This window comes from Pituophis catenifer, unplaced genomic scaffold, assembly GCF_029215685.1.
Source record: "Pituophis catenifer annectens isolate HBS135680 unplaced genomic scaffold, rPitCat1.0.hap2 SCAF_3, whole genome shotgun sequence".
NCBI classification, from domain to species: Eukaryota; Metazoa; Chordata; class Lepidosauria; order Squamata; family Colubridae; genus Pituophis; species Pituophis catenifer.
In genome coordinates, this window is record NW_027256883.1 from 92103893 (window position 1) to 92128953 (window position 25061).

The 25061-nt window shown below is 35.2% G+C and overlaps 1 protein-coding gene across 2 annotated transcripts in view; it reads left to right on the forward strand.

The window, feature by feature from the left end:
* ADAMTS16 (ADAM metallopeptidase with thrombospondin type 1 motif 16) overlaps positions 1-25061 on the forward strand; it is an 86165-nt gene that overhangs the window by 31205 nt on the left and 29899 nt on the right. For both annotated transcript variants that reach the window (XM_070939113.1, XM_070939114.1), the window contains exons 12-17: positions 8983-9131; positions 10787-10959; positions 12078-12208; positions 15522-15645; positions 17479-17723; positions 20883-21021. In XM_070939113.1, coding sequence (XP_070795214.1) covers positions 8983-9131; positions 10787-10959; positions 12078-12208; positions 15522-15645; positions 17479-17723; positions 20883-21021 — 961 coding nt within the window. The remainder of the gene's footprint in view (positions 1-8982; positions 9132-10786; positions 10960-12077; positions 12209-15521; positions 15646-17478; positions 17724-20882; positions 21022-25061) is intronic.

A 25061-nucleotide genomic window follows, 5' to 3' on the forward strand; every position in this document is an offset into this window, starting at 1 on the left:
TCATTTTCTTTACTTCCTTGCTATGTCCTGCCTCTGCTGTCCTGTTTCTACAGCCTTGTTTTCCCTCTATTCCCACATTTATTTAAGAAAAAATTCTTCAGATCAGTGAAGATTCTTTTTTATATGTTGTTTATTCAAGAGGGCTATGTCACAATAATATCAGTGAGAAGCCACGTTTCTTTCTTTCCATTTAACAATTCTTCCCCTCTCTTTAATCCATTCACTATTAGTACTCAGTCTTCCAACTTCTCCCCATAAATACCTTTTCCTCTACAGGCACATTTTTATTCACTCTATCTTTCCCTAACCTATCTGCATCTAATTTTGTACCCTATGTCCTCCTTCTTTTCCACAGACCCTTATCCTCCTTCTCTTGCTTTAGCATAGAGACCCCTTTGCAATCCCATCTCTCAGCTTTTCCTTCCTCTTGCCTGTCTGTCTTCCTTCTGTGTGCCTGTCTCAAACGGCTTCTTCTAATCCTGTATGTAGCAGCATTCTCCCAGTAGTTCTTAGTAATTCAGCATCAAATCTCAGATATAAGTAGTTCAACCCAGGTTTGACCCAGATAAGTAAAAAGAATTGACAGAGGCTTGGAGGAGTCTTAACACCTGCAATTTATTCCAGAAGAAGTTTCTGTTTACACGTGTGGAAGTTTTCATCCTAATACGTGGGGATCTGATTTGTATCAAGATTACAGCAGAGAACAAAAATTAAAAACTCCTTCCCATCATGGCATTACAAAATCATTGCAGAATTATTATTTATATGAATTAAATAATATTGAGTTTGAGCCTCAAACACAGGAAGAATTATGCTGTGGAACTGCAACAAGCTGCAAACACTGTCTCTCTGAAGACACAAATGAAAAAAATTAAAATTGTGAGGCGTAAACATCATTACAAATAGTGGGATAGGCGGATTTTTTGCCCTTCAGATGTTGCTGGACACAAGTTACCCATTATCTGCAATCAGCATGGTCAATGAGCAGCAATGATGCAAGCTGTAGTTCCTTATCACGCGAAGAGTAACAGGTTGCCTATCTCAAAGCAGCCAATCATTTTCATTATGATTATTTTTAGCCTCAGTTCTTAGAAGAAGAAATATCATATCGGGCTCTTTTTCCAAACAAAACTATTGAGTCATTTGACTCCAGACAAGATTTCAAGGATATATCATAAACAAGGCACATGTCAAGTTGAATGCAGACAGACTCAGTTTAAACTTTCACATCAAAGCCAGTGTGTACTTTTAGGTTAAATGGGGTGTAATCCTGACTGACAGTCCCAAGAGAAGTGCTGTGTGTGAGTGTGTATGTTTGTCCAAGAATAACAGACAGGAACAATCAATCTCAAACAAATGACTTCATTTATAAATCAGATAGCACACACAATCTCTTTGCTTTCTTTACTATGTGCACATTTACTATTTTTAACATGTCACTTGTCATAAATCATTCTCATAAATATAAGGGGATACAATCTAGAACAATAACATAAAATCTGACACGATGACTGTAGATAGTCTCTTTGAAATATAAGATTCTAAACACAGTCCCCTGGTCCAAGTGGGGGAGAAAAGCCATGAATCTAATATGGAAGCAGGCTGCTGTATTCACCTAAATGCACACCCAAATATAGAAGTTGCCTCTCAGAACTATACTCTTTTCAGAAGGCATCCTTTTGAATATGCAACAAAACAAACACTGAACATAACAAATAGCACCCATTCAGGTACGCGTCACATTCAAATTCAATCTGATACATATACAAAATCCTGCTTCTCCACATGATTTATTATCTCTGTTCAGGATCAGAAATACTCCCAACAATGGTTAAATTTTTTTTAAAAAATACATGACTTATTTTTGTGAATGAAAAGTGTCTTTTCCAGCAAGGTGAATATAATAGACTCCTCTGCTGTTCAATTATCTCACATGTATATATTGCCTGATGTCTAAGCATATAAGATTAAAAAGACCTTCCTGGTTTAACTGATGTGTGTTGATGGTATCCACTTCACCTGATGCATGGAAAAATTTCAGACTTGTACTGTGAAGCTTATGGGATAGAATTTGAGATATGGAGCTGCTTCAGACCTAAGTGCTTGACAGTCAGCTTCAAACGGTCAAATGAAACTCACTCTCAGCCGTAAACCATTAACTTCTAGTGCAACTTTAACACTTTACCTTCTAAAACTATCAAGATATACAATGCAAAAGGCATTCTTGTCCATATTCATTCTTTCCTTTTGTGACTTTTAAGGGAGAGCCTTTTGTTTCCCATTTCACTTATAAATTGATTCATTTCATGGATAAGAGGCAGAAAGCATTCAGTCTACATTCATTGTATATCTGGAAATAAAAGATTCTTATCCTTTCAGTGCCTAGGAATTATTATTACAAGTAGTGGATGAAGATAGGAAAATATTGGTTGGTCCAAATCTGGTTGAGGCAGTTATATCAATATAATTTATCAATGTCAATGTGAGCTATATGTCACGAAACAGAACATTCAGCAATTATTATTATATAGAAATGTTTCCATATTGTATAAATGTTATACTCCAAATGTACATATTTTTACAACTATACACAATTTTATATACCCTGCATACACTGTTCCTAAATTATAATCATTATGTAATTTTTATATTTTTAAAATATATATATAAAAGTTTAACTCTTAACTTTTTAATTTTTGTATATTGTTTTATATTTTGATATTTTACTGTGCATCACCCACAGCTCCTCTTTGAGGGAGATGTGCCATTTAGAAATGTGAAATATAAATCAATCAATAAAATAAAAAAGCTCTTTTTTTCTATTTTGTTAACTTTTTACATTTGTTGAATTATGTTTACAGTATAGCTATGATTGTTCCAGCAATCAGTACAGTATAGCTATGATTGTTCCAGCAATAAACCCAGGTTGTTCTCTCACATAATTGATTGGATTACATACGTATGCATATTGCAGTGTTTGCCCAGCTAGTATGTTACAAAAATTTAGATAAACTAGAAGCTGCAAGAAATAGCATGAGAGAAGCACAAGAAGATAAGGATCATATTGTTCAAATTAACATATTAATGAACCAAACATTCATTCATTAATATGACAAAATTGTAGGTGGCAAGGCAAACTTAAACAGAAAGTAATGGGCTAATAGCAATCAACTCTAGTCAGCATCTGACTAGAATGAACGATTCCAGCCTTTTCAATCTGGTAACCTACAGATGTGTTGAGACTTCTCAACCAACAGTATGAGACATAGATATTTTCTAAGATTTACCTCTTTTATCATTGCCTACCAAGCTTTCTTTCTAAAAGGAAAGTGAAATATAGATATTGACAGTAACACCAAGACCCTTTTTTAGACTGTGATCTAAAGCCTGAAATATTTAAACTGAAATAACTCTTCAAATACTTAACAAGAGCACTGACTAGTCAAAGGCCATAAAAAATGAATGTATATTTGAAGTTTTTTCCCAATTGTTGTTTTCCTTCTTTTGATGCACTTATTTCTGTTTTAAAAAATGTTTATTTTTTTTTCAATCATAGGAAAAGTTAGATACTATAAATTAGAAGTTAGATAATATACAATAAATTAGATAATATATAGTAAGATAAAGTTAGATAATATACATTTAAAACATTTATGTGTTTCTGCATATCAAGGTATTTGTCTTCAAGAAAAATAATGTGGAGCAACAATGATTGCATTTTACTAGTAGTGATATATACAGGTGTACTACTTTTCAATGCTCACTTCCCAGAATTGACATTATGGGCATTAAGTTTAGTAATAACAATAAAGCATACAGAAATTAAAATTAACATTGACCACTCATCTTCTATTTTTACACCAAACATGACTGAAGTTGAGACAATGGCAATAACATCACAACTGAAGGTGTGGATATAGTGAAAAGAAATGAAATTTTTATTGTTTTGTCCCCTGGACAAGCTGTGTGACCTTGGGCATGCTGTAGTTTATCACAAAGACCAGGTGTCTCAGAGGAAAATATAAATCTTCTTGCAAAAATGAAGTCAACTAAATCTCAAGCATCTCATGCTTTAGTTATAGCTCAGCTGAAGCAGGAATTCTGAATTGTAATAAATCAGTTTAAATGAACTCTAGCTTTTCAAAACCTTTCAAATTAGAAACTGGGTACAGAACTTTTAAATTTTTTGAATGTTGATTTCTCAACATAGACATATCACCAAACATGATGCATATATTAGGACTATGTTTAGCAGCAACATTTGTATTAATATTTGCTATTTCTTATGTTTACATGTAAAGTAAACCCATCCTTGAGAGAGATGGGCAGTCTAGAAACATGACATATAAAATAAACAAATAACAAAATAAATAAATAATAAAATAAAATAAATAAATAAGCCTTTTTCATATTCTATCACAAATGCATGAAGAGGAGAAAAGTGGTAGAGCTTTCATTCTAGTCTACTTATCTTTTGTCTTCAACATGCCTTCAGTTCTGTTTGTGGACATACTAGGAAGAGACTGGCACAAGTTGCTCTAAAGCTTTCAGCTCCTTCCTCATCCAAATAACACCTAGTTGAGATGCCATTTTGAAAAGTTATTCTAGAAGCAATTTCCAAAAGTAAAATGATGCCTGAAAATTAACAAAACAATTATATAAAATATGTCCTATAATTGACTGAGGGCTTTGTTCTGCTTAGGAAACTGACTAAGAATAAAGCCACCACCCCATTTGGAAACATGTATGAGAACTACTTCATAGCAAGAAATGAATAATCTGTATTAGAAATAGGTTTAGAAACTTTTTTATCTATCTTTTTAATAATTGCATGGCCAGAAGACTTTTTTCATATGTGATGTTTTTTTGTAAATACCTAAAATGAAAGTTACCATGTATGAAAAACTATTATTTTTTGAAAAGAAAATTCTGTGTTTTCACTTAGTCTCCTTCCTATTATTCCATCATGGCATCAAGCATATGAAAGGGCATTAAAGGCCATTGAAACAATGTGCATTAGGACTTCCAGGAGACTTATGGTGTTTCAAAACAATGGCTGGGCTTCTGTAAACCATCCAAATGTAATTTATTTGGTTCCTGACCTCTAATAATAAGTACATTGTTATTTATTCCCACTAATTGTAGACAGAAGAAGCAGTGTAGAAATTTGTCTTTGATAGACAGGCTTATGGAAAAATTAAATTATATTTGATTTGGCTTGCTGCAGGTTTATTATTAAGATCTCTGCTGGATCTAGGCAAAACTTGGACTTAGGTCAAGTAGAGAGACTTAGATATGCAGAGGATAGAGAACTGATACTCTATTCATTAAAATTAGTCATGCATCTGCCTCTTAATACCCTCAGATTGATTTACAACATTTGTATGCCTTCAAAGAAAGAGTCTTTACACTGCATATATTAATGCTTCACCCCCAGGGGTGTCAACAGGGAGTTTTATTTAACATTCCCTGCCAAGTTCATATACATATATATATATATATATATATATATATATATATATATATATATATGTATGTATGTATATATATATATTCATTCAGTCACTGAAATTGAATCCGTAATATATTCCCTCTTGAATTGCTACATATTCTTGGTGATCATAGTTAATATCCCCTCTAACTGTATTATCTCCGTAAATTAATTTAGTTGTTACTAAATTTATCAGTACTTCAAAATTTATACAAAAAATTGTCAAATTTTGTACTATAGTAATTGCAGGCTTTCAAAATAAGATAGTTTTACTGTTAAGACCCTTGTTCTTTGAAAAGTCCACCTCATTGCAGAAAGCCAATGAGTGGGGGGAAGGTGTATGAAAATAATTGCATCCTATCTGTATGTTTATTAAAGATGTAGAATTACCCTACTTGCATGTTGATTGTAACTTAAAAATAAACTCTTCTTTAAATTAATCTTAACTCCTGATTTCAGGAACAGGGTTCTTGGTAACCGTCTGGAAGTGATTTGCCAATCTAGTCTTACTGCTGACAAAATTCACCAGACCCAACCTTGCCTGGCTTCTGAGCTCAAATAAAGTTGGTTGGGTGCTTCTGTCTGATGATTATAAATTGGGTAAAAAGCTGGGTTTATTTTTATTTTTTTATATAATTTTTTTATTTTTTAATATAATACACACCATACATATTTTTTGGACATTGTATTGATTGGGTCAAATCTTTTTTAAACAATGCTAACAATAATAATACAAATAAGTATGCATAGTCCTGATTTTCCAACTTCAACAGTACCATTCTCTCTTTATAATTCTTTATCATTTTTTCCATTAATTCATTTAAACATAAATAACATTTCTTTGCGCCATGTATTTGTTATCCCCTACTAAGTTACTAATATTAATATTTTGAAAATTACTCATTATTCTACCATAATTTCAATATCCCAAATGTCTAGGATTACTAAAGCCAAATATTAACAAAATTTAATCAATTCCAGGAATATATCTCAAAATTCCCACAATTTCTAATCCTTAAAAGTTTAAATTCACAATATACTTTAACACACTATTAATATTAATAATACAATTAGATTACATAATCCTAAACTTCCACCTACTAAGATTAGCTTATTTTTAATTATAATAGATTCTATTATCTGTTGATATGTATGCTACTGTTTTCCCTATTTGTATTTTCTATTTTTTCTTTTTATTATAATAATATCTTTTATCATTATTTATTTATTTATTTTATTTGTTTGTCAAACATGTACAAGATAACAAGTATAGGTATGAACATAAACATGAACAAAAGAAGTAAATACAGATAAATGGGGACAGTAAGACAGGGACAGTAGGCATGCTGGTGCACTTATGCACACCCTCTTTATGGACCTCTTAAGAATGGGGTGAGGTCCACATTAGACAGTTTGTGACTGAAGCTGGGAGAGTTTGAGGTTGTAACAACAGAGTTGGATATAGCATTCCAGGCTCTATCATCCATCATTATCCATTATCCATCATCTCTTAACCTTTTTGGAGTTCCATCCTTTATTGACTTTTTAATCACCCTTTTATTTCTTTTTCTTGGAGTCTTATAACTCTTTTTGATATTTTTTATACCTACTGAACATTCCCTTCAGGTTGCCCTTTTTCTCTTTCTGCTGTATTATTTGACACCCATCAGTAAGACTTTCTTTTTTTAAAAGAGATTTTTCTTTTTTTTTCTCTAAATCTTTCTCTCTTTTTGTAGAGATTTCCCTTTTTTCTCTCTGTTCTATTATAAGCTTTTAAGGAATTATCTGATTCCTACTTATTAATCCTTTCTCTTCATTATCTTTATCTTCTTGCATCTTGTTTTATTTTTTCCTTCCACTGCTTCTTCTAATTTCTCATCTATTTCCTGAATATCATGTTCATCTTTTCCCCCCAATTGTTGAGTGGTTTCTACACTCATTTCTTTATCTTTAGACAATTCCCTTGTCTCCTTATTGTTCTTTATTGTTTCATGCAAGTTTTTGAGCGTCAAAATTATTTCTTCATTTGCCTCTATTATCCCCTGTAGTTCCATTTTGTAACAATTTAATAAAGATTGCTCAGTATACTTCTTTGGTTCCAATGTCTCAATATTTTAAAACTCCAACTTAATAAAATTCAATCAATCCCATAGTTACACCTCCAAATCCTCTAAATTTATAATCTTTAAAATTCTTTATAGCCTTATGATTTTCCAATTGCATATCTTCCCAATTGTCCAAATTTTAGTCTTATTTAACTTTTCTTCTTTTCTCTTCTATCACCTTTCTTTTTTTGTCTCATAGAATGTTCTGTCAAATAGCCTTAATAATCCAAATCCAAATTAATCCACTAGGTTCCTCCAATCTTTCAAGTTCATAATCCAATAGCCACTTTCAATAAAGTTTAATTATTTGCAATTTAGTTCATCTTAGAAATCTTCAAGAGGAAAAAGAAACTCATTAGGTATTTTCAAAATATTCAAATTGTCTTCTAGAATAGAGTCAAGGTCACTCCGCCTTCTAAGTGTTATTTACTTTTTTCTATTTTGTGTATTAGACTTTATGTGTATTGAACCTCACTTTCACTAGAAGTACTGATGCTGTAGTGCTGTAGTGCTGTAGTGCTCCCCTTCTTCCAGTAGATTGCTATCCTGCTCCCAAGTCCAAAATTAAACAGTATGTCAAAAACAGCTGATTATGCAATAAGTCCATAAGTTTCTCCCAAAAATCAAATTGTTTAAGCTTTTTTCCAGGCTTTCTGTAGTTTAAAGCTTCCCTTGAGCGTTTCTTTCGCCTCTTAATTTTCCATCTTTAATTTTCTCCATGGGTCTAATTAGTGCTTAGAGATTATCTTTTAAAATTGTTGTACTTAAATTAAATCTTTGGAGTAAGAGTTGGAAGTTATCTCAACCAGTTTCAATGCTCTGTCCACGGACCACTCCAGCAGAAATCTTATGGTCCCAGTTGTCCCAGCTTGTGACTGCCAAAAATAGCCGTTGTCCCTGCTGTCGTTCGGACCTAATGAGGAAATAGTGAGTTCCTTATGGTCCATGAAGTGCCTCTCCTTTCTTCACCACCCCTACAAGGCAGCTTTGACCCTGTAGGGCCTCCCGACAGCGGTTACCGACTGGATTTCACAAGGCTGGGTGGAGCCCGCTATTTTCCAAGCTATTCTCACTGTGACATCAACCGGAAGTTCAGTAAGCTGGGTTTATTGTAGTTCTTTCACATAGATGTATTACATAGCAAAACTACTTTAAGTTGGGCCATCTCAAAAACATCCAAAATCTGCAATTACTCCTGAATGTAGTAACTAGTCTGCTATCAAGTGCTTATAGCTGGTGTGGTATTATTCTATTACTGTTCAGTGTCGGAGGCCCCCATTTTGTTTCCAAAATAATACAAAGTACTGCCAAGCCCTATATTATTTGAATTTGCAATCTATTAATAATTGCTTACTCTCACACAAACAAACTTCTTGTACGTTATAGTGGTGCCGTGGTGGCCAATGTGTGAAATATGGTGATGAAGGACCAAAACCAATCCATGGACATTGGTCTGAGTGGTCCAGCTGGTCATCCTGTTCTAGAACCTGTGGAGGAGGTATATCTCATCGAGAACGAACCTGTTCTAATCCAAGGTGACTGGATGTTTCTATGTTTCGGGTCTGAGCACTCTGAGATGCAATCTAAATTGTTAAAGCTAATCATAACTATTTATGGTATGAACAATTGTTTTTAAAAATAGCCCAGGATTAGGACACAATGCTGGACCTCCAAAAGATGTACTGGATCTATTTCTTTGTTGAACTAATAGTTCACTCATCTGGCCATGGATCCTCTTGTGCAGAAGAGTATTTTACTTGAAGGATTGTAAAGGTAGACTCTTTAATATGAAGTAATCCTGTTTTGTTCAAAAATAAAAAGCAGAAGGGAAATTGAGGTACTTGAAATTAATATCTGAGAAGGTGACTAAGCAGGCATACAAATCATTGCTGCACAGGATTACAAATTTATTGTTGGTGCTTGATTCTAAATTCTAAATTCTTGTGTTGAAAATCTACTCAAATGCACCCCTGTTATATCTCCGTATAATTTTAAATATAAGTTCCTGTCCTTAGTTAAGCACCCAGCACTGTCCATTGCTCTGCTCATGCATTGTTACTTGTGAACAAGAATTAGATTCAGAGGTGTGAGTAGAATTAAGAGGCACTCATGTACATTCAGAATTAAGATGCTCAGAACAATCTCTGAAATGAAAAATCTTTAAATGGCAGAGGAGGTTATTTAAAAGCTGCATTTCTATTTGCATTTGCAAGGGATGCATTCTGATCCATCATTTCAGGAGTCTGCTTTGTTTCACCACATTGATAATGCTAAAGATACAACTGACAATAGGGAGGGGTAAATGCTTGCATTTCAGTTGAAGGTGGTACGCTTAGGATATATTACACAATCCACTTTACTAAGCTTCTCATTTGGCTTTCCTTGGCCCAAGGAGCAATAGTTGAAAAATATTTAGCACCTTCTGCCCCTTATCATGATACATACCTAACTGGAGAATATACATAGTCTTAATTTCAAAAATAATGTTTCTGGGTTTTTCAAGTTTCCAAAATACCATTACATATTTTAGTGAAAGTGCAGCAAACATAGTAAAGCTAGCTGGAGTGGTAATAGATGAGTTAATGTCACAAACAATGCTCAGGAATAAAAGTTTGCATATCATTTTTCCTTGAATTGTATGGCTCTCCATTTCATAGAAAAAGAATCAATTCATGATGGAAAGAGAAATTCTCAGTGTAGTTCAACATCAATATCACCTCTCAAAAAAATGAAAATTATGGACAGTTTTTTAAAAATTGTATTCTAGTCCTTCTCAGAGGTTTTCTGGCAAGGAAAAATGACTGTAGCAAGTATTCTGTCATTGCACCACTTGAAGGTGCTAATTTCCCAACTGTCAGCAGCCTGTGAATTGGGTGACAAATTAGGGGCAATCATTTTGGTCTATTTCTAGATTAAGCATGCTCATATGGAAAGCAGTGAACAGAATGTGAGTAAATGGGGAGCTGTCCTGTGTCTCACACTGAACCTCGTAGCTTTTATTAAGAGAGCAACTACTTTGTAAAACTTTTTTTATCATAATTATATACATATTAGGCTGATGGTATAAGAACATTTCAATCACAAGCTTCTATATGAATGTCTCATGTATTTTCTATTGTTTATTGGGTTATTTAAATTTATGTTATTAATTAATAAGTGATTTGAGGTAGATTTTCCATTAATGTTGTAGACCTTCGCATCGAGGGAAATTCTGTGAAGGTTCTTCTCGGATGTTGAAGCTTTGTAACATTCAGAAATGTCCCCTAAACAGCATTAGCTTTAGAGCTGCTCAGTGTGCAGAATTCAACAGCAAGAGGTTCAGAGGATGGCACTACAAGTGGAAACCATACACTCAAGTAGAAGGTGAATTTAAATATGTTTGAAAGTGTCAGAAGAATGAAATTGCATGTGTGATAGGACCAGCCCCACCCCCAACCTCAAGAAATCAGACCAGCTGCATTCAGCCATACGGCTTCGGATTGTATACATTTCTGTTTTAAATTGTGAAATGGTTCATTTTGCAAATGTAATTGTTAAACATCAAAAGAATGTATTCTATAAAGATGGCCTCTAATATTAAGCACCCTATTTAGGGAGTGTTTGGGATGTCTTGGAATGCACCACCACAAGGAAAAGCATAGAAGGAAGATCACAATCTAGGGATATTAAAGTTGTTGCCTTCCAGGAATCTCAATAAGGGGAAAATAGGTGCATTCACTCATGTTCTCTCTCTCTCTCTCTCCCTCTCCCTCCCTCCCTCTCCCCCTCCCCTCTTGCTTTATTTGTTTAATAAAAGAGAATGAAATGAAAAAGAATAGAATAACCTAGGAGGAAAAGAAAAAGAATAAAAGAAAGCAATGCAATAACATAAGCTTTATTAATGTATATATAAGAAACATATGTTTTAATTCTTCCCCCAAAAGAACATGGAACGAATTTGCATAATTTTCTTGGTTAATGCCATTGTAATGGTTTGCCCTTTTCTCAACATCTTTAAAATTACAAATGCATTTTAAAATCAACACTTCAATGTATCCTTATTTAAATGTATTATTTAAATATTCCATTTAAATAGTACTGAAAGCAGGATAAAAGCACTTATTCATTCATTTAGGATTTAATTCAGGCAAATGTAAACTTACTTCATTTGGAGAATATGCATGATGTGAAATCTCTCATCTTTTAAGTTAATAAACACTCAGTTTTTAATTGCACCGGGTCTTTGATTTATATATTTTCCTTCTTCTGTTTAGAGTTATGTTGATTTTTAAAAATCACAAATGTAAATAACCAATAAAGTAGAAAGATACAATTTATTTCATTTACCAGGTTTACAATTTCTAAAAAATGAAGTGAAAAATGCCCCATTGGATTGCTTGCAGTCTTTAGGCGACTTTAGGTTTATTCATATTTTACTTCCAGTTCTAGCGATGTAGAAAAAAATAAAAATAAATGGCTTCCTTGTTCTCTTTCCATTTCAGAACAATATTTGTGCAAACTATACTGTATTGCGGAAGGCTTTGATTTCTTCTTTTCCTTATCAAACAAAGTAAAAGATGGGACGCCCTGTTTGGAGGATAGCCGCAATGTTTGTATTGATGGTATTTGTGAGGTAATGATGGACTTAGGTACTTTTCTTTGCTGATAATATGCATTTCATATCTCTAATTAGTATTTACAGAGTCAGTTTGGTGTAGTGATTTGGGGTACAAACTGAGCAACTGTGAGTTTTAGTCCTGCCTTAGGCTTAAAGCAGATCTTTGGCCAATCATTTTCTCTCAGCCCAAAATGTCTGGGCCAAAGTCACTCTCTGGTTCTAAAAATAACATGGATGATGAAAATCCACATTTTCCCATCTTGCGCTATGAGTTTTTCTATGGACTAGCTGGTGTCAGTTTTCATAGTGTCCAACAACTGGGTTCTTTGGTGGCCTGGTTTCCTTTTATCGCTAACTCTTTCAAACAGAATTGTTTTCTCCAGTGAATTCCCGCACATGACATAGTCAAAATAAGTGAGATACAGTTTTGTTATTTTGCCTTCTAGTGGCATGTCTATACTTGCTTGTTAGTCACCTCTGCTGCTTGTTAGTCATTTCTGCTGTCCAAGAAATACGCAGGAGCTTCTTCAGCACCACAGCTCAGAGGAGTCAATTTTCTTCTTGTCTTGCTTTTTTAAGGTCCAACTTTCACAACCATAGGTAGCAGACACACAATAAAGTAGACCAACCTACATTTGGTTGCCAGGCTGATGTCTTGGCTTTTAATATCTTACAAGATATTAAAATGAACTGAAGTTGGTGAAGGACACCGAGAATAACAAAAATGGTTTCCATAAATATTGAAATATTTTCAAAATAAAAGGAAATGGCAAGAATCTATATATGCTTAGTGAAGAAGACAAAATGCTAAAAGATTACAAAGAAAAGGCAAAGCTCTTCAACTCCTACATTGGTTCAGTTGTCTCCAAGAAAAAAATGTCTTTTGCTAGAAAATTATGAAGAGCAGGAGGAAGAGCAGGAATGAAGCTTGAGATGGATAGAAATATGGTTAGGCAATATCTTTTTACTTTGAAAGAGCTCAAATCTCCATGATCAGATGAAGTTTTTCAGTTAAATCAAATATATAGGGAATACCAGGAATAAGTTCTTGGAATATTAATTGACTCAAACTGAGACTATGAGTCAGTAATGCAATAGGTGCAAAAAAGGCAAATGTAATTTTAGGTTGTATCAACAGAATTATAATTTCCAATTTTTGGGAACTAATCATTCACTTTACAATTAGTCCTTGATTTATGACTGGCCATTTAGTGATGGTTCAAAGTTATGACACATCCTCCAAAAGCTATCTACAGCCCAGTTTCAGAGTTCCAACAGTTGCACATACCCTGCAGACCACATTTAAGGCACATGGCAATTGGATCACCTTTCCAGCCAGTAGCAGTGTTTAGCAGTCACATGACTGCAAATTACTATGGTTTGTGCCAGTTTCTGGCCTTTTCGGCTGGTTTTTAGCAAAAAAAAAAAACACCCACCCATAGGAATACATTGATTTGCTTAAAAATTGTGGCATTTGCTTAACAACTGCTGGATTCACTTAATAGCTGTAGCATTTACTTAGTAACCACCACAATCATAGTTATAAAATCAGGTCCAATCAAGTAGTGCAGTGGTGGGCTGCAACCAGTTTAACAACCGGTTCTGTGAGCGTGCACTTTGCGTGCACATGTGCCTAATGCACTTGCACGCAGCGTTCAAAATACAGCAATTTGAAGCTCAGCTGCTTATCTTCTAAGGCAGCCCTGGTAAGTAGCACAGAGGAGGCACAGAAATAAACTGCCATGCGAATCAGCTGAGCCAGAAAGAAGGAAATATAGGACAGAATAGAGCAGGGGTGGGTGGGTGGGGCCAGCTGATTGCTGGAACTACCGATTCGCCTAAACCGGTCTGAACTGGCAGCAGCCCTCCACCGAGTAAGTGCCTCAACTTATGATCTTATGGTTTATGACAGAAATTCCAGGCTCCATTATGGTGATAAGTCAAGAACTACCTGTAAACTGCTTTGGGTTTTAAGCATCAGAACTGAAGAACAATTCTAAGAAATTGCAATAGACTCAGAGGACAATACTGATATTGTCTATAAACTAAGTCTTGTGAAGAAAGATTGAAGGAGCAGGATACTGAGGGCATATAATTGCATTCATCACATACCTGAAAGATGTCATAGAAGGTCAAGACCTATTCTCTCTCATTCAGAGTGCAGGACTCAGAATAATGGATTTAAGGTACAATGATGGATTCTTCTTCACTGGATATGTTCAAGGAAAATCTAGACAACTACTTGCCTGGGATGCTTTAATTTGGATTTACTTTCCAAGATTTTTTAATTTATCTACTTTTTAATTGCTTTGTTCATCAGTTTTGAAATTGTGTTGATCCCTTAATGTTGTTATATGCATTTGTATTTTTGTTGTTCTTAATTGTTATAAATAAATTTAAAACAATTAAAAATGGATTCCTGCAATGGCAGGGAATTGAATTTAAGTGGCCCTTACCAGCACTAATGACTCTCTGGGTATGAAGAGGGCCAAATTTGTAGTTCTATGAACAAACAGAGAATTCACCTTTCAAATTAATGGTTATTCCCATTCATTTCACAAAAATTGCTGCTTTTATAACTAATTCAAAGTTCAATTCAATTTCAAAGAATTTCAGAACACCTACCATAAAATATTACATAGAAACAGTCAGCAGTCAGCAATGAAACTACTACATTTTTAATAGTAGGGGCTATTTAGGAAACAGCTAAGCTCTTTCCTAATGTCCAAAATGCTGCTCCAAATCTTTACATAGAAGAGGATAAAAATAAAAAATGCAAGTGTGAAGCCTCCGTTCCTTCTATCAATAGCATTTCTGCAAACCCTTTTCCTCAAATATTTTTCTCCAATTTAGCTATGAATTATGATAGAGGAGAAAATACTCAAGAGAAATACTCATGTAGTGTGAGGTCCTTTGGGATGAGCAGGGAATGGTGAAGGTATTAGCTATTTCTCTATTAAACGGTAAATAAAATGCTCAGCACTGTGTTATTCTTTTTATTTTTTTCTTCACGTTTGGACAACCTAAAATGGCAAGAAGGGCCAGGTAAACACTCTGAAAAGAATCACAATATATGGAAGAGGGAGAAGCCATGTTTTAGATCGATCACAAATGAAGATAGTTTTGTATTAATAAAATATAAACAATGGACATAATACATACACATAATGCAAAAATATGTAAACAAAAGATGCAGGCTTTTTCTCTATAAGGCTACACCAAAATGTCCAGCAAAATGAAATGTTTTGATTCTTGTTTGTAAACCTTTAGATTAAACTACTGTATGTTATGTAAGTTTACATGCATCAAGGAAGTCTTTCTTTTCCAGGTGGTTGGCTGTGATCATGTCTTAGGCTCCAGTGCTGTAGAAGATGCTTGTGGAGTATGCAAAGGAGATAATTCAAGTTGCAGAATTTATAAAGGGCAGTACACAAAACAACACTCTATAAATCGTAAGAATTTAAAAATATTTTCAATATAATACATCATTAAAATTATCTACAGGAAATTATTAGAGGAAAAATATTTCTGTGCTTATTTGCAGAAAAAGACATGCATGCCTATATAAATAAGAATGATAAAAGCAAATTAAATGAGCAGTTTTATGACAGAACATCACATATGATTTACTTCCATACGACTGACAATAAAGCTGCTTTATAAAAAATTTTGGCCTTTCTTCTCTGAAGGCTAGAAAACTACATTTAATGTGTGTCTATGATTAAAGGTAATGACTTGTAAAAGATCTCAGCAGAGACCTACCACTCAACTGGACAAAAACATGAATGAGTCTACTGAGGAATAGAGAGGTGGATGGGGTTCAGCGTTTTCAGTTTACTTTCTTGCAAATTGGTCTGTTATTGATCATATCCTTGTAGCAGCCAATTGTACAAGCCAAATTTCTGCTTTTTACAGAAATTCCACAATATGCTTTCAAAAACATCAAATGACTCTGCTACTCTATGAGGTAGACCCCATGTCATACTATAGTCTCCCCACTGTATTTCTCATCTTGACTCCAAATTTCTTTTATCTCCAGATAATTCATGTTCAAATGACATGATGCTTAGTGCTCCTGGAAGTCAGTCCTTTTATCATGTTCTTACCCTTCTTCCCTGTAGAATAAGAGGCAAGAACATGGTTAGTGTAACATTGTGCTCAAGGCCCAACATCATTGCTTGGTATTATATCTACTTCTTAGGTGAAAGTAGGTATGACTGTTGGTTTCAGTCTTTAAGATAGTAGAAAGACTTGCTATTGTTTTTCAAGTATCTCCAAGACCCTGGGAAAAGGCTGCATCCTTCAGGTATAGAAACAGTATAGGAATGTTTCATGTGCAGTTTATGTGCCCAGCAAGATGATGACTCTACAGTACTGCTATTTGAAACTTCAGGAGTAGATGGCGTGTTATCACAGTTTCAAAACACAGAAAAATCTAGGTCAGGTTGGCCTCAACTGAAACACTATGTTTCAGTGTTGAATAAACAAAGGACAGGCTTTTATCCCACTGTAACACAATTGGTGTTGCTTATATCCCATTGTTAGTGCTTATCTACTTGAGATAACAGCCTATTTTCAAGGAGGCTTATTTTTCCCAAGAAATGTGGCACTTCTTTCTAGTTTCTGCTTTCCAGTGTTTAATTCAGAAAAAAAAAGATTAATATGCATGCCTGTGCCCTTATTTCAGAGTCTGACTTCAGGATGGCAGGATCAGGGGTGAGAGGAAATTTGGCCAAGACTTCAGAAATAGACTTCTCACGTAGGCTCTGCATCTCCTTGGAAAGGAATTTATCTGGAGGACTGTAACCATTTTTCACAAGAATCAATTTCAGTGTCCTATGCTTAAAGATGCCTGAATTCATATAGTAGAAATGCTAAAGAGATGACTTTGGAGAAACTATGTAGCAACAGATACAAAAACCCACTTTAAGCCTGGAAAATGAAGAAAGCATTGTGAAGAAACTCAAGCTAGCTCTGCCCTAAATCCTTGGGATATAAGAGGGAGGGAATGGAAAACATTTATCGAGGGTCGACAGTTTTGGCCCTCTGCATGCCTAAAGCTGCAATTCTGAGTACCGGTATATCTTTCAGTGAACTTTCTACTATATACAGGATTTTATATATAAAATAATTACATCATGATGTCTTCACTTTAAGTCTCCAAATTCCTAGCAGAAACCTACATTGGGGTTAATAGATGTTTATTTACTTATTTCTTAAAGTCCACAGTATCATCTGGAACTGGCTATTGCATTATGAAGTGTCTCTCTTCTTCCTTTATCTAGAGTACTACACATTAGTCACAATTCCTGCTGGAGCAAGAAGCATTAATGTGTATGAGATGAATGTATCCAACTCCTATATTGCTGTTCGCACTTCCAGTAAAAGGTACCACCTCAATGGTTATTGGACTGTTGACTGGCCTGGGAAATATAAATTTGCTGGGACTCTGTTTGTCTATCAAAGACCATATAACCACCCAGAGACATTAAGTGCTTCTGGACCTACAAATGAGAGTATTATAATAGAGGTAAGTGATATTGTCATGGAATGTTGTTCACTGTATAAAAGTAATTAGAATTCCTGAAGGACTCATATTACTTTATCATGTCCACTGAAAAGTCCAATACATGGATAATGCAGGTTAACAAAACCTGATCTCTCTTTATAGCCCCTCCATTGTGATTCACCTTGGAACAGTCATAATACAATACTGGAAAATAATATGTTGAATAAGGAACATAATTTTATTAGGCTTCATAGCTCTGTTCCTCCTTCCTGAAATGAGGACCTACTGCAGTTTAACCTATACTCTAGAAAGTCATGGATATTTATAACTGACATTATGACTTTGTCTCTGAATTTGCAATGTAGTCAAAATACAAGCTTCAGCAATTCCTAATGTTCTTTTATAAACATTACATATATTTTATACAGATCTAGAGAACAACTTAACTGCTTTCCCCCTTTCCTGCTGCTGCTAGACCAAATCTCAATGAGAGGAGACAATGAGGTCACAAAGAATAGAAAAGGAATCTGATCATTTTGTACACTTTCACATGTTGTTGGATTGCAATTAATGAATAATAATCTTGGGATAATCTAAGTTGTCCCCTATTATGGGAATTCATTTTTTTTTTAAATTCAATTAGTAGTATAGAGTATACTTACAGTATGTGTTTGAAATGAAAAGACTGGGGATATCTATGGATAAAATCTCAAAACAAATAAAAGGCAAATTAAAAGTAGAGCATTCAAGTAAAAAGGGAGAGAGGGAGGGAGGGAGGGAGGGAGGGAGGGAGGGAGGAAGGAAGGAAGGAAGGAAGGAAGGAAGGAAGGAAGGAAGGAAATTAGTTCCTACTCTAAAATTCCCAGAAGCATGGGACAGTTTAGATTATTCCAAGGAAACAGAACATTGAAGCTGAAATATTGAACCAGAGCAGGGATATTATTTTCCAAAACACATTTCTGAGTAACATTTCTGAATTTTTTCCCCTTCACTTTCCAAACAAAACAACAAAATGACCCAATTTTCTACCCCTTCAAAATTGTTAGGGGAGTTGCAGTTTTGTTTCTGCAGTGCCCTTGAATAGTAATAAACTTGGATAACTATGGAGAATACAGTATGGGATAGGATGTCCATACAATTGGTTTTTCTGAAAATCTATTTATTTATTAAACATATTTCTATGCTGCTATCATTAAAATTATTCCCAGAAGCTTATATAGAAAAATGCAAAGTAAATTGTGCCCCACAAAAATGACAGAATAGGTTTGATTAACAACTATAGCAGCTGTAGTAGCAGCTATATTGTAAAATATGAAGTAATTGCAGTAATTAATGAAATAGTCCATTAAAATTCTGTGTCATGAATGTTCAGGAGTGATTAGGTCCTTCCTATAAACAATTTGGATTTGGGGAAGGGGATATACTTCTCCATTCCTGCTGTATCTGCTGTCATTAGTTTATGACCTAACTGCTCTACAGTTCAGATATTAATTATCTCTCTCTCTGCAAACAACAGTATTGCTTCTGTTAAAATGTGTTTATCTTATAATATAGTTGCTGCTAAATTCCCCAAACAAGTTAATTAAGGGGTTGTAGTTAAAACTTAGCTGGAAAAACCTGGATCTTCTTTCTTGTTTTGTTTTCTTTCTTTAGTTATCTGTGCAAGGTACACAAATTCTATCTCATGTTGTCCTCCTGGCATAGCAACCCCTATGCCAATTCCTTTTCAATGGTCCTGAGTCACCTTGGAACATGCATTTCTTCAACAGTCTGCATGAATCTAATTCCCACATAGCATGCCATCATCAAAAGAATACAAATATTTGGGAGGTTGTTGCTGTCAATTTATTTATTTTTGTTGTGTATACTACTTTAAATACCAAAATCAACTTGTCACAGCTTTTATTGGAATGACAGACTATAAATATATTTACCTTATTAGAAGAGATATCCTAAATCAATGCCTCTAAAATTAGAAAAAAAACCCCACAGTTACGTCTACTTCTTCAGTGCTAAACAGCTGGAAGATTAGTCAAACTTGCACTTACTGAGCAAGCTATCCTTATGGGTAGTGGCCTCCTTCAGGCATAGCCAATTAGATATTCAACACATTCCCATGAACTGAGGAACTGTAATAGGAGAAAAGAATTCATTAGTCATATCTAAAATTGTGAACAGACAAGACAGATTCCAATGACATAAGATTTTATTTGTAAAAAAGAAGGTAGTTAAGATAGATAGATAGATAGATAGATAGATAGATAGATAGATAGATAGATATAGATTGATCTTAATTCTGGCTGTTCTATGAGTTTGTGTGTATATATATATATATATATATAGACATATATATACATACATATATATACGTGTGTGTGTGTGTGTGTGTGTTCTGATGTTTAAACCTGTTTTAATGTGTCTTATCACTTTGTAGGGAATTTAATGGGAATACCCAAATGGCCAGCAGGCTTCTAAGCGTGCAATGGAGCAATTGTGCTAATGCAGCAGCTCAAGTCATTCTCCATATCATGGTGTGACCTAAGACAAGACTTGCTGCCAGAGAAACAAAAATGTCAGGGTCAGGTGGTGTGGAGCCCAGATTTCTGACCAATATCATTTGGATCACTCTTATGGTCTCAGGCTCTAACAAACAGTTATTGGCTAGTAAGGTGAACTTTCTCATCCTGAGGTATTAAGACCTTCATCCACTGGCCACACCATAATCAGTACCTCTTCCCCAGAATGCTGCTGCCAATTTGAATTATTCCATCCTTCCAAGAGCAATGAAAACAGCATTTAATAGATCACCCACAACATTTCAGGATGATCATATAGTTTAATTTTATACACACTTAAGTATAAATTTTGTAGATGGGATATTTATTAGCTTGTGCTGATGGACGAGGTCTAGTCACACTTGCTCTACTTTGCTAAGCAAATCCATTTTTCTTGAACGAAGAAACAAAATCAAGTCCTTACTTCTATTCCAGAGATTTATGCATTTTGTACTTACACAAATATTATAATTCTCTAGATTCACCTCAGTTCTACCTGAGTCATTCTAAATATTTTCAAATGTTGTATTTATTTATCTGGCCAGGAATTCCTAATTATGGAAGTTTTTATTATTTAGCACACACTAAGCATGAACTGATAGCTTCCTTTGTTTGCTTTTGTCAGCTTCTCTCACAAGGTAAAAATCTAGGAATTGCATGGGAATATTCTCTTCCTAAAGTGGAAACCGAAAGAACACATATATTAAAACATAACTATACATGGGCCATCATCCGTCCTAAGTGCTCAGTGTCATGTGGAGCAGGTAAGGTATCTCTAAAATGTTTTAAAATATAGTTTTATTGCAGACTACAAATTGTTCCATTTTCAGAAATCAAACCTTCCTAGGCACATTCAGTTGATTCGGAAGTATAGTCCATTTGGATAATAATCTCCTTTTTTTTTTTTTTTTTTTATTTTATTTTATTTTATTTTGAATTTGTATACCGCCCTTCTCCCTGAGGACTCAGGGCGGTGAACAGCCAAGTAAAAACATTAAGTACAAATATTAAAATACAGTTAAAATATACATATATAAATTTGGCCCCATTAATTAAAAACAATAAACAAAACACTTAAAAACACTTTAAAAATTAGGCCAGCCCGGCTTGCTGGAAAAGGAAGGTTTTAAGGGCACGGCGGAAGGCATTGAGGTCTTGGATTCTCCTTATCTCTGGAGGCAATTGATTCCAGAGGGTAGGTGCCCCCACAGAGAAGGCCCTCCCCCTGGGAGTCACCAGCCTGCACTGTTTGGCTGATGGCACCCCGAGGAGGCCCTCTCTGTGGGAGCGCACGGGTCGATGGGAGATCGTCGGTGGCAGCAGGCGGTCTCGAAGATAGCTAGGCCCTATGCCATGGAGCGCTTTAAAGGTGATAACCAACACCTTGAAGCGCACCCGGAAGACCACTGGGAGCCAGTGCAGCTCGCGCAGGAGCGGTGTTACATGGGAGCACCAGGCTGCTCCCGTCACTACCCGCGCTGCTGCATTCTGGACCAGTTGGAGCCTCCGGGTGCTCCTCAAGGGGAGCCCCATGTAGAGAGCGTTGCAGTAGTCAAGGCGAGAGGTGACGAGGGCATGAGTGACTGTGCACAGGGAATCCCGATCAAGAAAGGGCCGCAACTGGCGGATCAGGCGAACCTGACAAAAGGTCCCCCTGGTTACAGCCGTCAGATGTTCCTCCAAGGACAGCTGCCTATCCAGGAGGACTCCCAGATTGCGAGCCCTCTCTGTGGGGGCCAACGACTCGCCCCCAATAGTCAGTGATGGAGTCAACTGACTATATCGGGATGCCGGGAGCCACAGCCACTCAGTCTTGGAAGGGTTGAGCCTGAGCCTGTTCCTCCCCATCCAGATCCACACAGCCTCCAGACACTGGGACATCACTTCAAGGGCATCGTTGGGGTGGCCTGGGGTGGAGATGTACAGCTGGGTGTCATCAGCGTACTGGTGGTATCTCACCCCAAAGCCACAGATGATCTCGCCCAGCGGCTTCACATAAATGTTGAACAGGAGGGGCGAGAGGACCGACCCCTGAGGCACTCCACATATAAGAGGCCTTGAGGTCGACCTCTGCCCCCCTGCCAACACGAACTGCGACCGGTCGGAGAGAAAGGAGGAGAACCACCGTAATACGGTGCCCCCCATCCCCAACTCTTCCAACCGGTGCAGCATGATACCATGGTCAATGGTATCAAAAGCCGCTGAGAGGTCTAACAGGACCAGAACAGAGGAACAACCCCTGTCCCGAGCCCTCCAGAGATCATCAACCAACGCGACCAATGCCGTTTCCGTGCTGTGTCCAGGCCTGAAACCCTGAAACCCCCCTTAATGAGCAATTTATTTAAGATACCTCTGAAGTTTTATCTTAAATATTTGAGGCAAAGCGGAAAGACACCTTATGATGATCATATTTGTTAACCAACTGAAAAGATAATACCAATGCACCATACTTCTAGAATTTAAAATATTTTCAAATGTCACTCTAATACTACCTTTTGAACAGGAAATTGATGACAAAAATTAAAGAGTATGAATGTCTGTATAGTAATTTTAATAAATATTATAACAGTAAAAATGAATATGAACTAAGAAGATAGAAAAATAAAAAAGAAGTAGAAATACAGAAAAGAAAGGAGACAAGGAAAAAAGAGAAATACAAAAGAAGGAAAAATAATACAGTAAAGAAATACACACACACACACACACACACACAGTTCTTACCTTCATCAACAGAAGTATAAATAATCTTAGTAATTTATCACATCTTAAACAACAATTGTTTTTTTCTTTCCATATCCCATCTCTGATCTACAAATAAATCCATAAAGCATTGTCATTTCAGTTCTGATGTCAATGAAAATCCATTAAAGTTTACCAGAGATAATAACATATATATTCCTTTATTTAACAATTGTAATCTTTAGTTCATTCCAATAATGTCTTAGCACTTGGTTTCTTTTCATGTTTTTTTGTTCCTTCTCATGATGTTCTTCAAAATTTTAATGTCTGTTTTGTAAATCCAATGTAAGAAACTTATCCATGTCACTTTCTTGGTTTATTATTTGTATATCACTTTTAATTTTTAAAAAAGCAGACATTTTCTTTTGCATGTCCAGTACAGTACAGCATTTTTCCATGTCATTCTTGTAGCTTGACCTTTGTAACTTAGTCTCAATTTTGTCAAGTAAAACTTGTTCTTCTTCCATAACATCTTTTATACACCGTCCTTCCTCTGAGGCATATGTCTCTGTTGACACAATAAAATTAATTTCTGAGTCTATTTTTCAAAAATATCCTTCAATATGTCATATGTTAGATTATTTTGTTCTCTTCCATTACTATAATTCAGATTTGTGAGTTCGTCTTCTTTATTGCAATTGTCTAATTGTAATTTTATACTTATGCAAAAAAAAACTGAATGTGCAGGCGTAGAATACATGGTAACTGGCTCAACAGCAGTAACTTTGAGAAGAATCTAGGAGTCCTAGTAGACAATTACTTAAGTACTGTATGAGCCAGTGGTGTGCTGCAGTTGCCAAAAAAGCCAATTCTGAAATATGTTCTGTAATAACTTCTGCCTCTATTGCCTAATTTTTAAATCTTATTTAAAAAAAAAAAAATCAAAGAGCCTTAGTGCTGAGCCTGTTATTAAGCTGGTTATTAAGACCAGCTGCCTGCAATTACTGCAGGTTCGAATCTCGCCAAGGCTCAAGGTTGACTCAGCCTTCCATCCTTTCTAAGGTAGGTAAATTGAGGACCCAGTTGTGGGGGCAATAAGCTGACTTTGTATAAATATACAAAAGGATGAAGGCTATTGCTTAACGCATTGTAAGCCGCCCTGAGTCTCCGGAGAAGGGCAGCATATAAATCAAATTAAAAAAAAAAAAAAAGCAAAAATATTTTTCCATAGGAAGGATTTTTTTAGAATTAACTCCAAAATTCTGTTTCAAATTTATTTGGACCTTTATTTCATTTGTAACTCTCTGAAAGTTTTAGTCACCCTTTTGTGAATTATTCCAATTTAAGTTCTAAAAGTTTTAATTAAAACTTCCTTTCTCTAAGGATTGAAGGAAACTCACCCAGTGCTATCCATCCAAAGATTTCTAATTGGTAAAGCAGTTAATATGCAATTTCCATATATATGTGGAGATTGAAAAAACAAAAAATAAAATAGAAAAGAAAGAAAAAAGATAGGGAGAAATAGTTTCTGATCTTCTTTACAGCAGTAATAAGTACAATTATAAAGTTGCCTCTTTATCTAGTTACATCATGACTGTATTCCTTCTATAATCTTACTTATATAACCATACATTGTAATTTCATTTTTCCTGTTTTATGCAAAAAGTCTATAAGGTGTTTCCAATAACAAGCAATTTCCAAAAGTGATTAGAGGAGATAATATGCAAAGTAGTGTTGTTTCAAAGGCACTGACCTTGGTTTGAACAAGATTGCTCATCTCACAGAACTCTAAATTCACAGAGGCCACTAATCTTATTGTCTACTTGTGATCTATCTGGAGCACTTGTGGGCCATCTCAAGTCCATAGAGGTTTCATAGAGCCAGTTTACTAGCCAGTTCTTCATCTGCTGCAATTGTTGGGACCACTTTTCATGGAGTGGTCTTCAGTCTGCTATTTCTTATCTGGAAGTCCAAAATTAAAGAGTACCTCTCAAAAGGTTTTACAAGTAGTTATTTTTTCTTCAACATAATGATAACTTTGACTGGGTCTGGAGTGGCAATAATCTGAAATATTTCATTTGTGTATCTATTTATAGTATATGCATTTATCTACAATATATCTAAG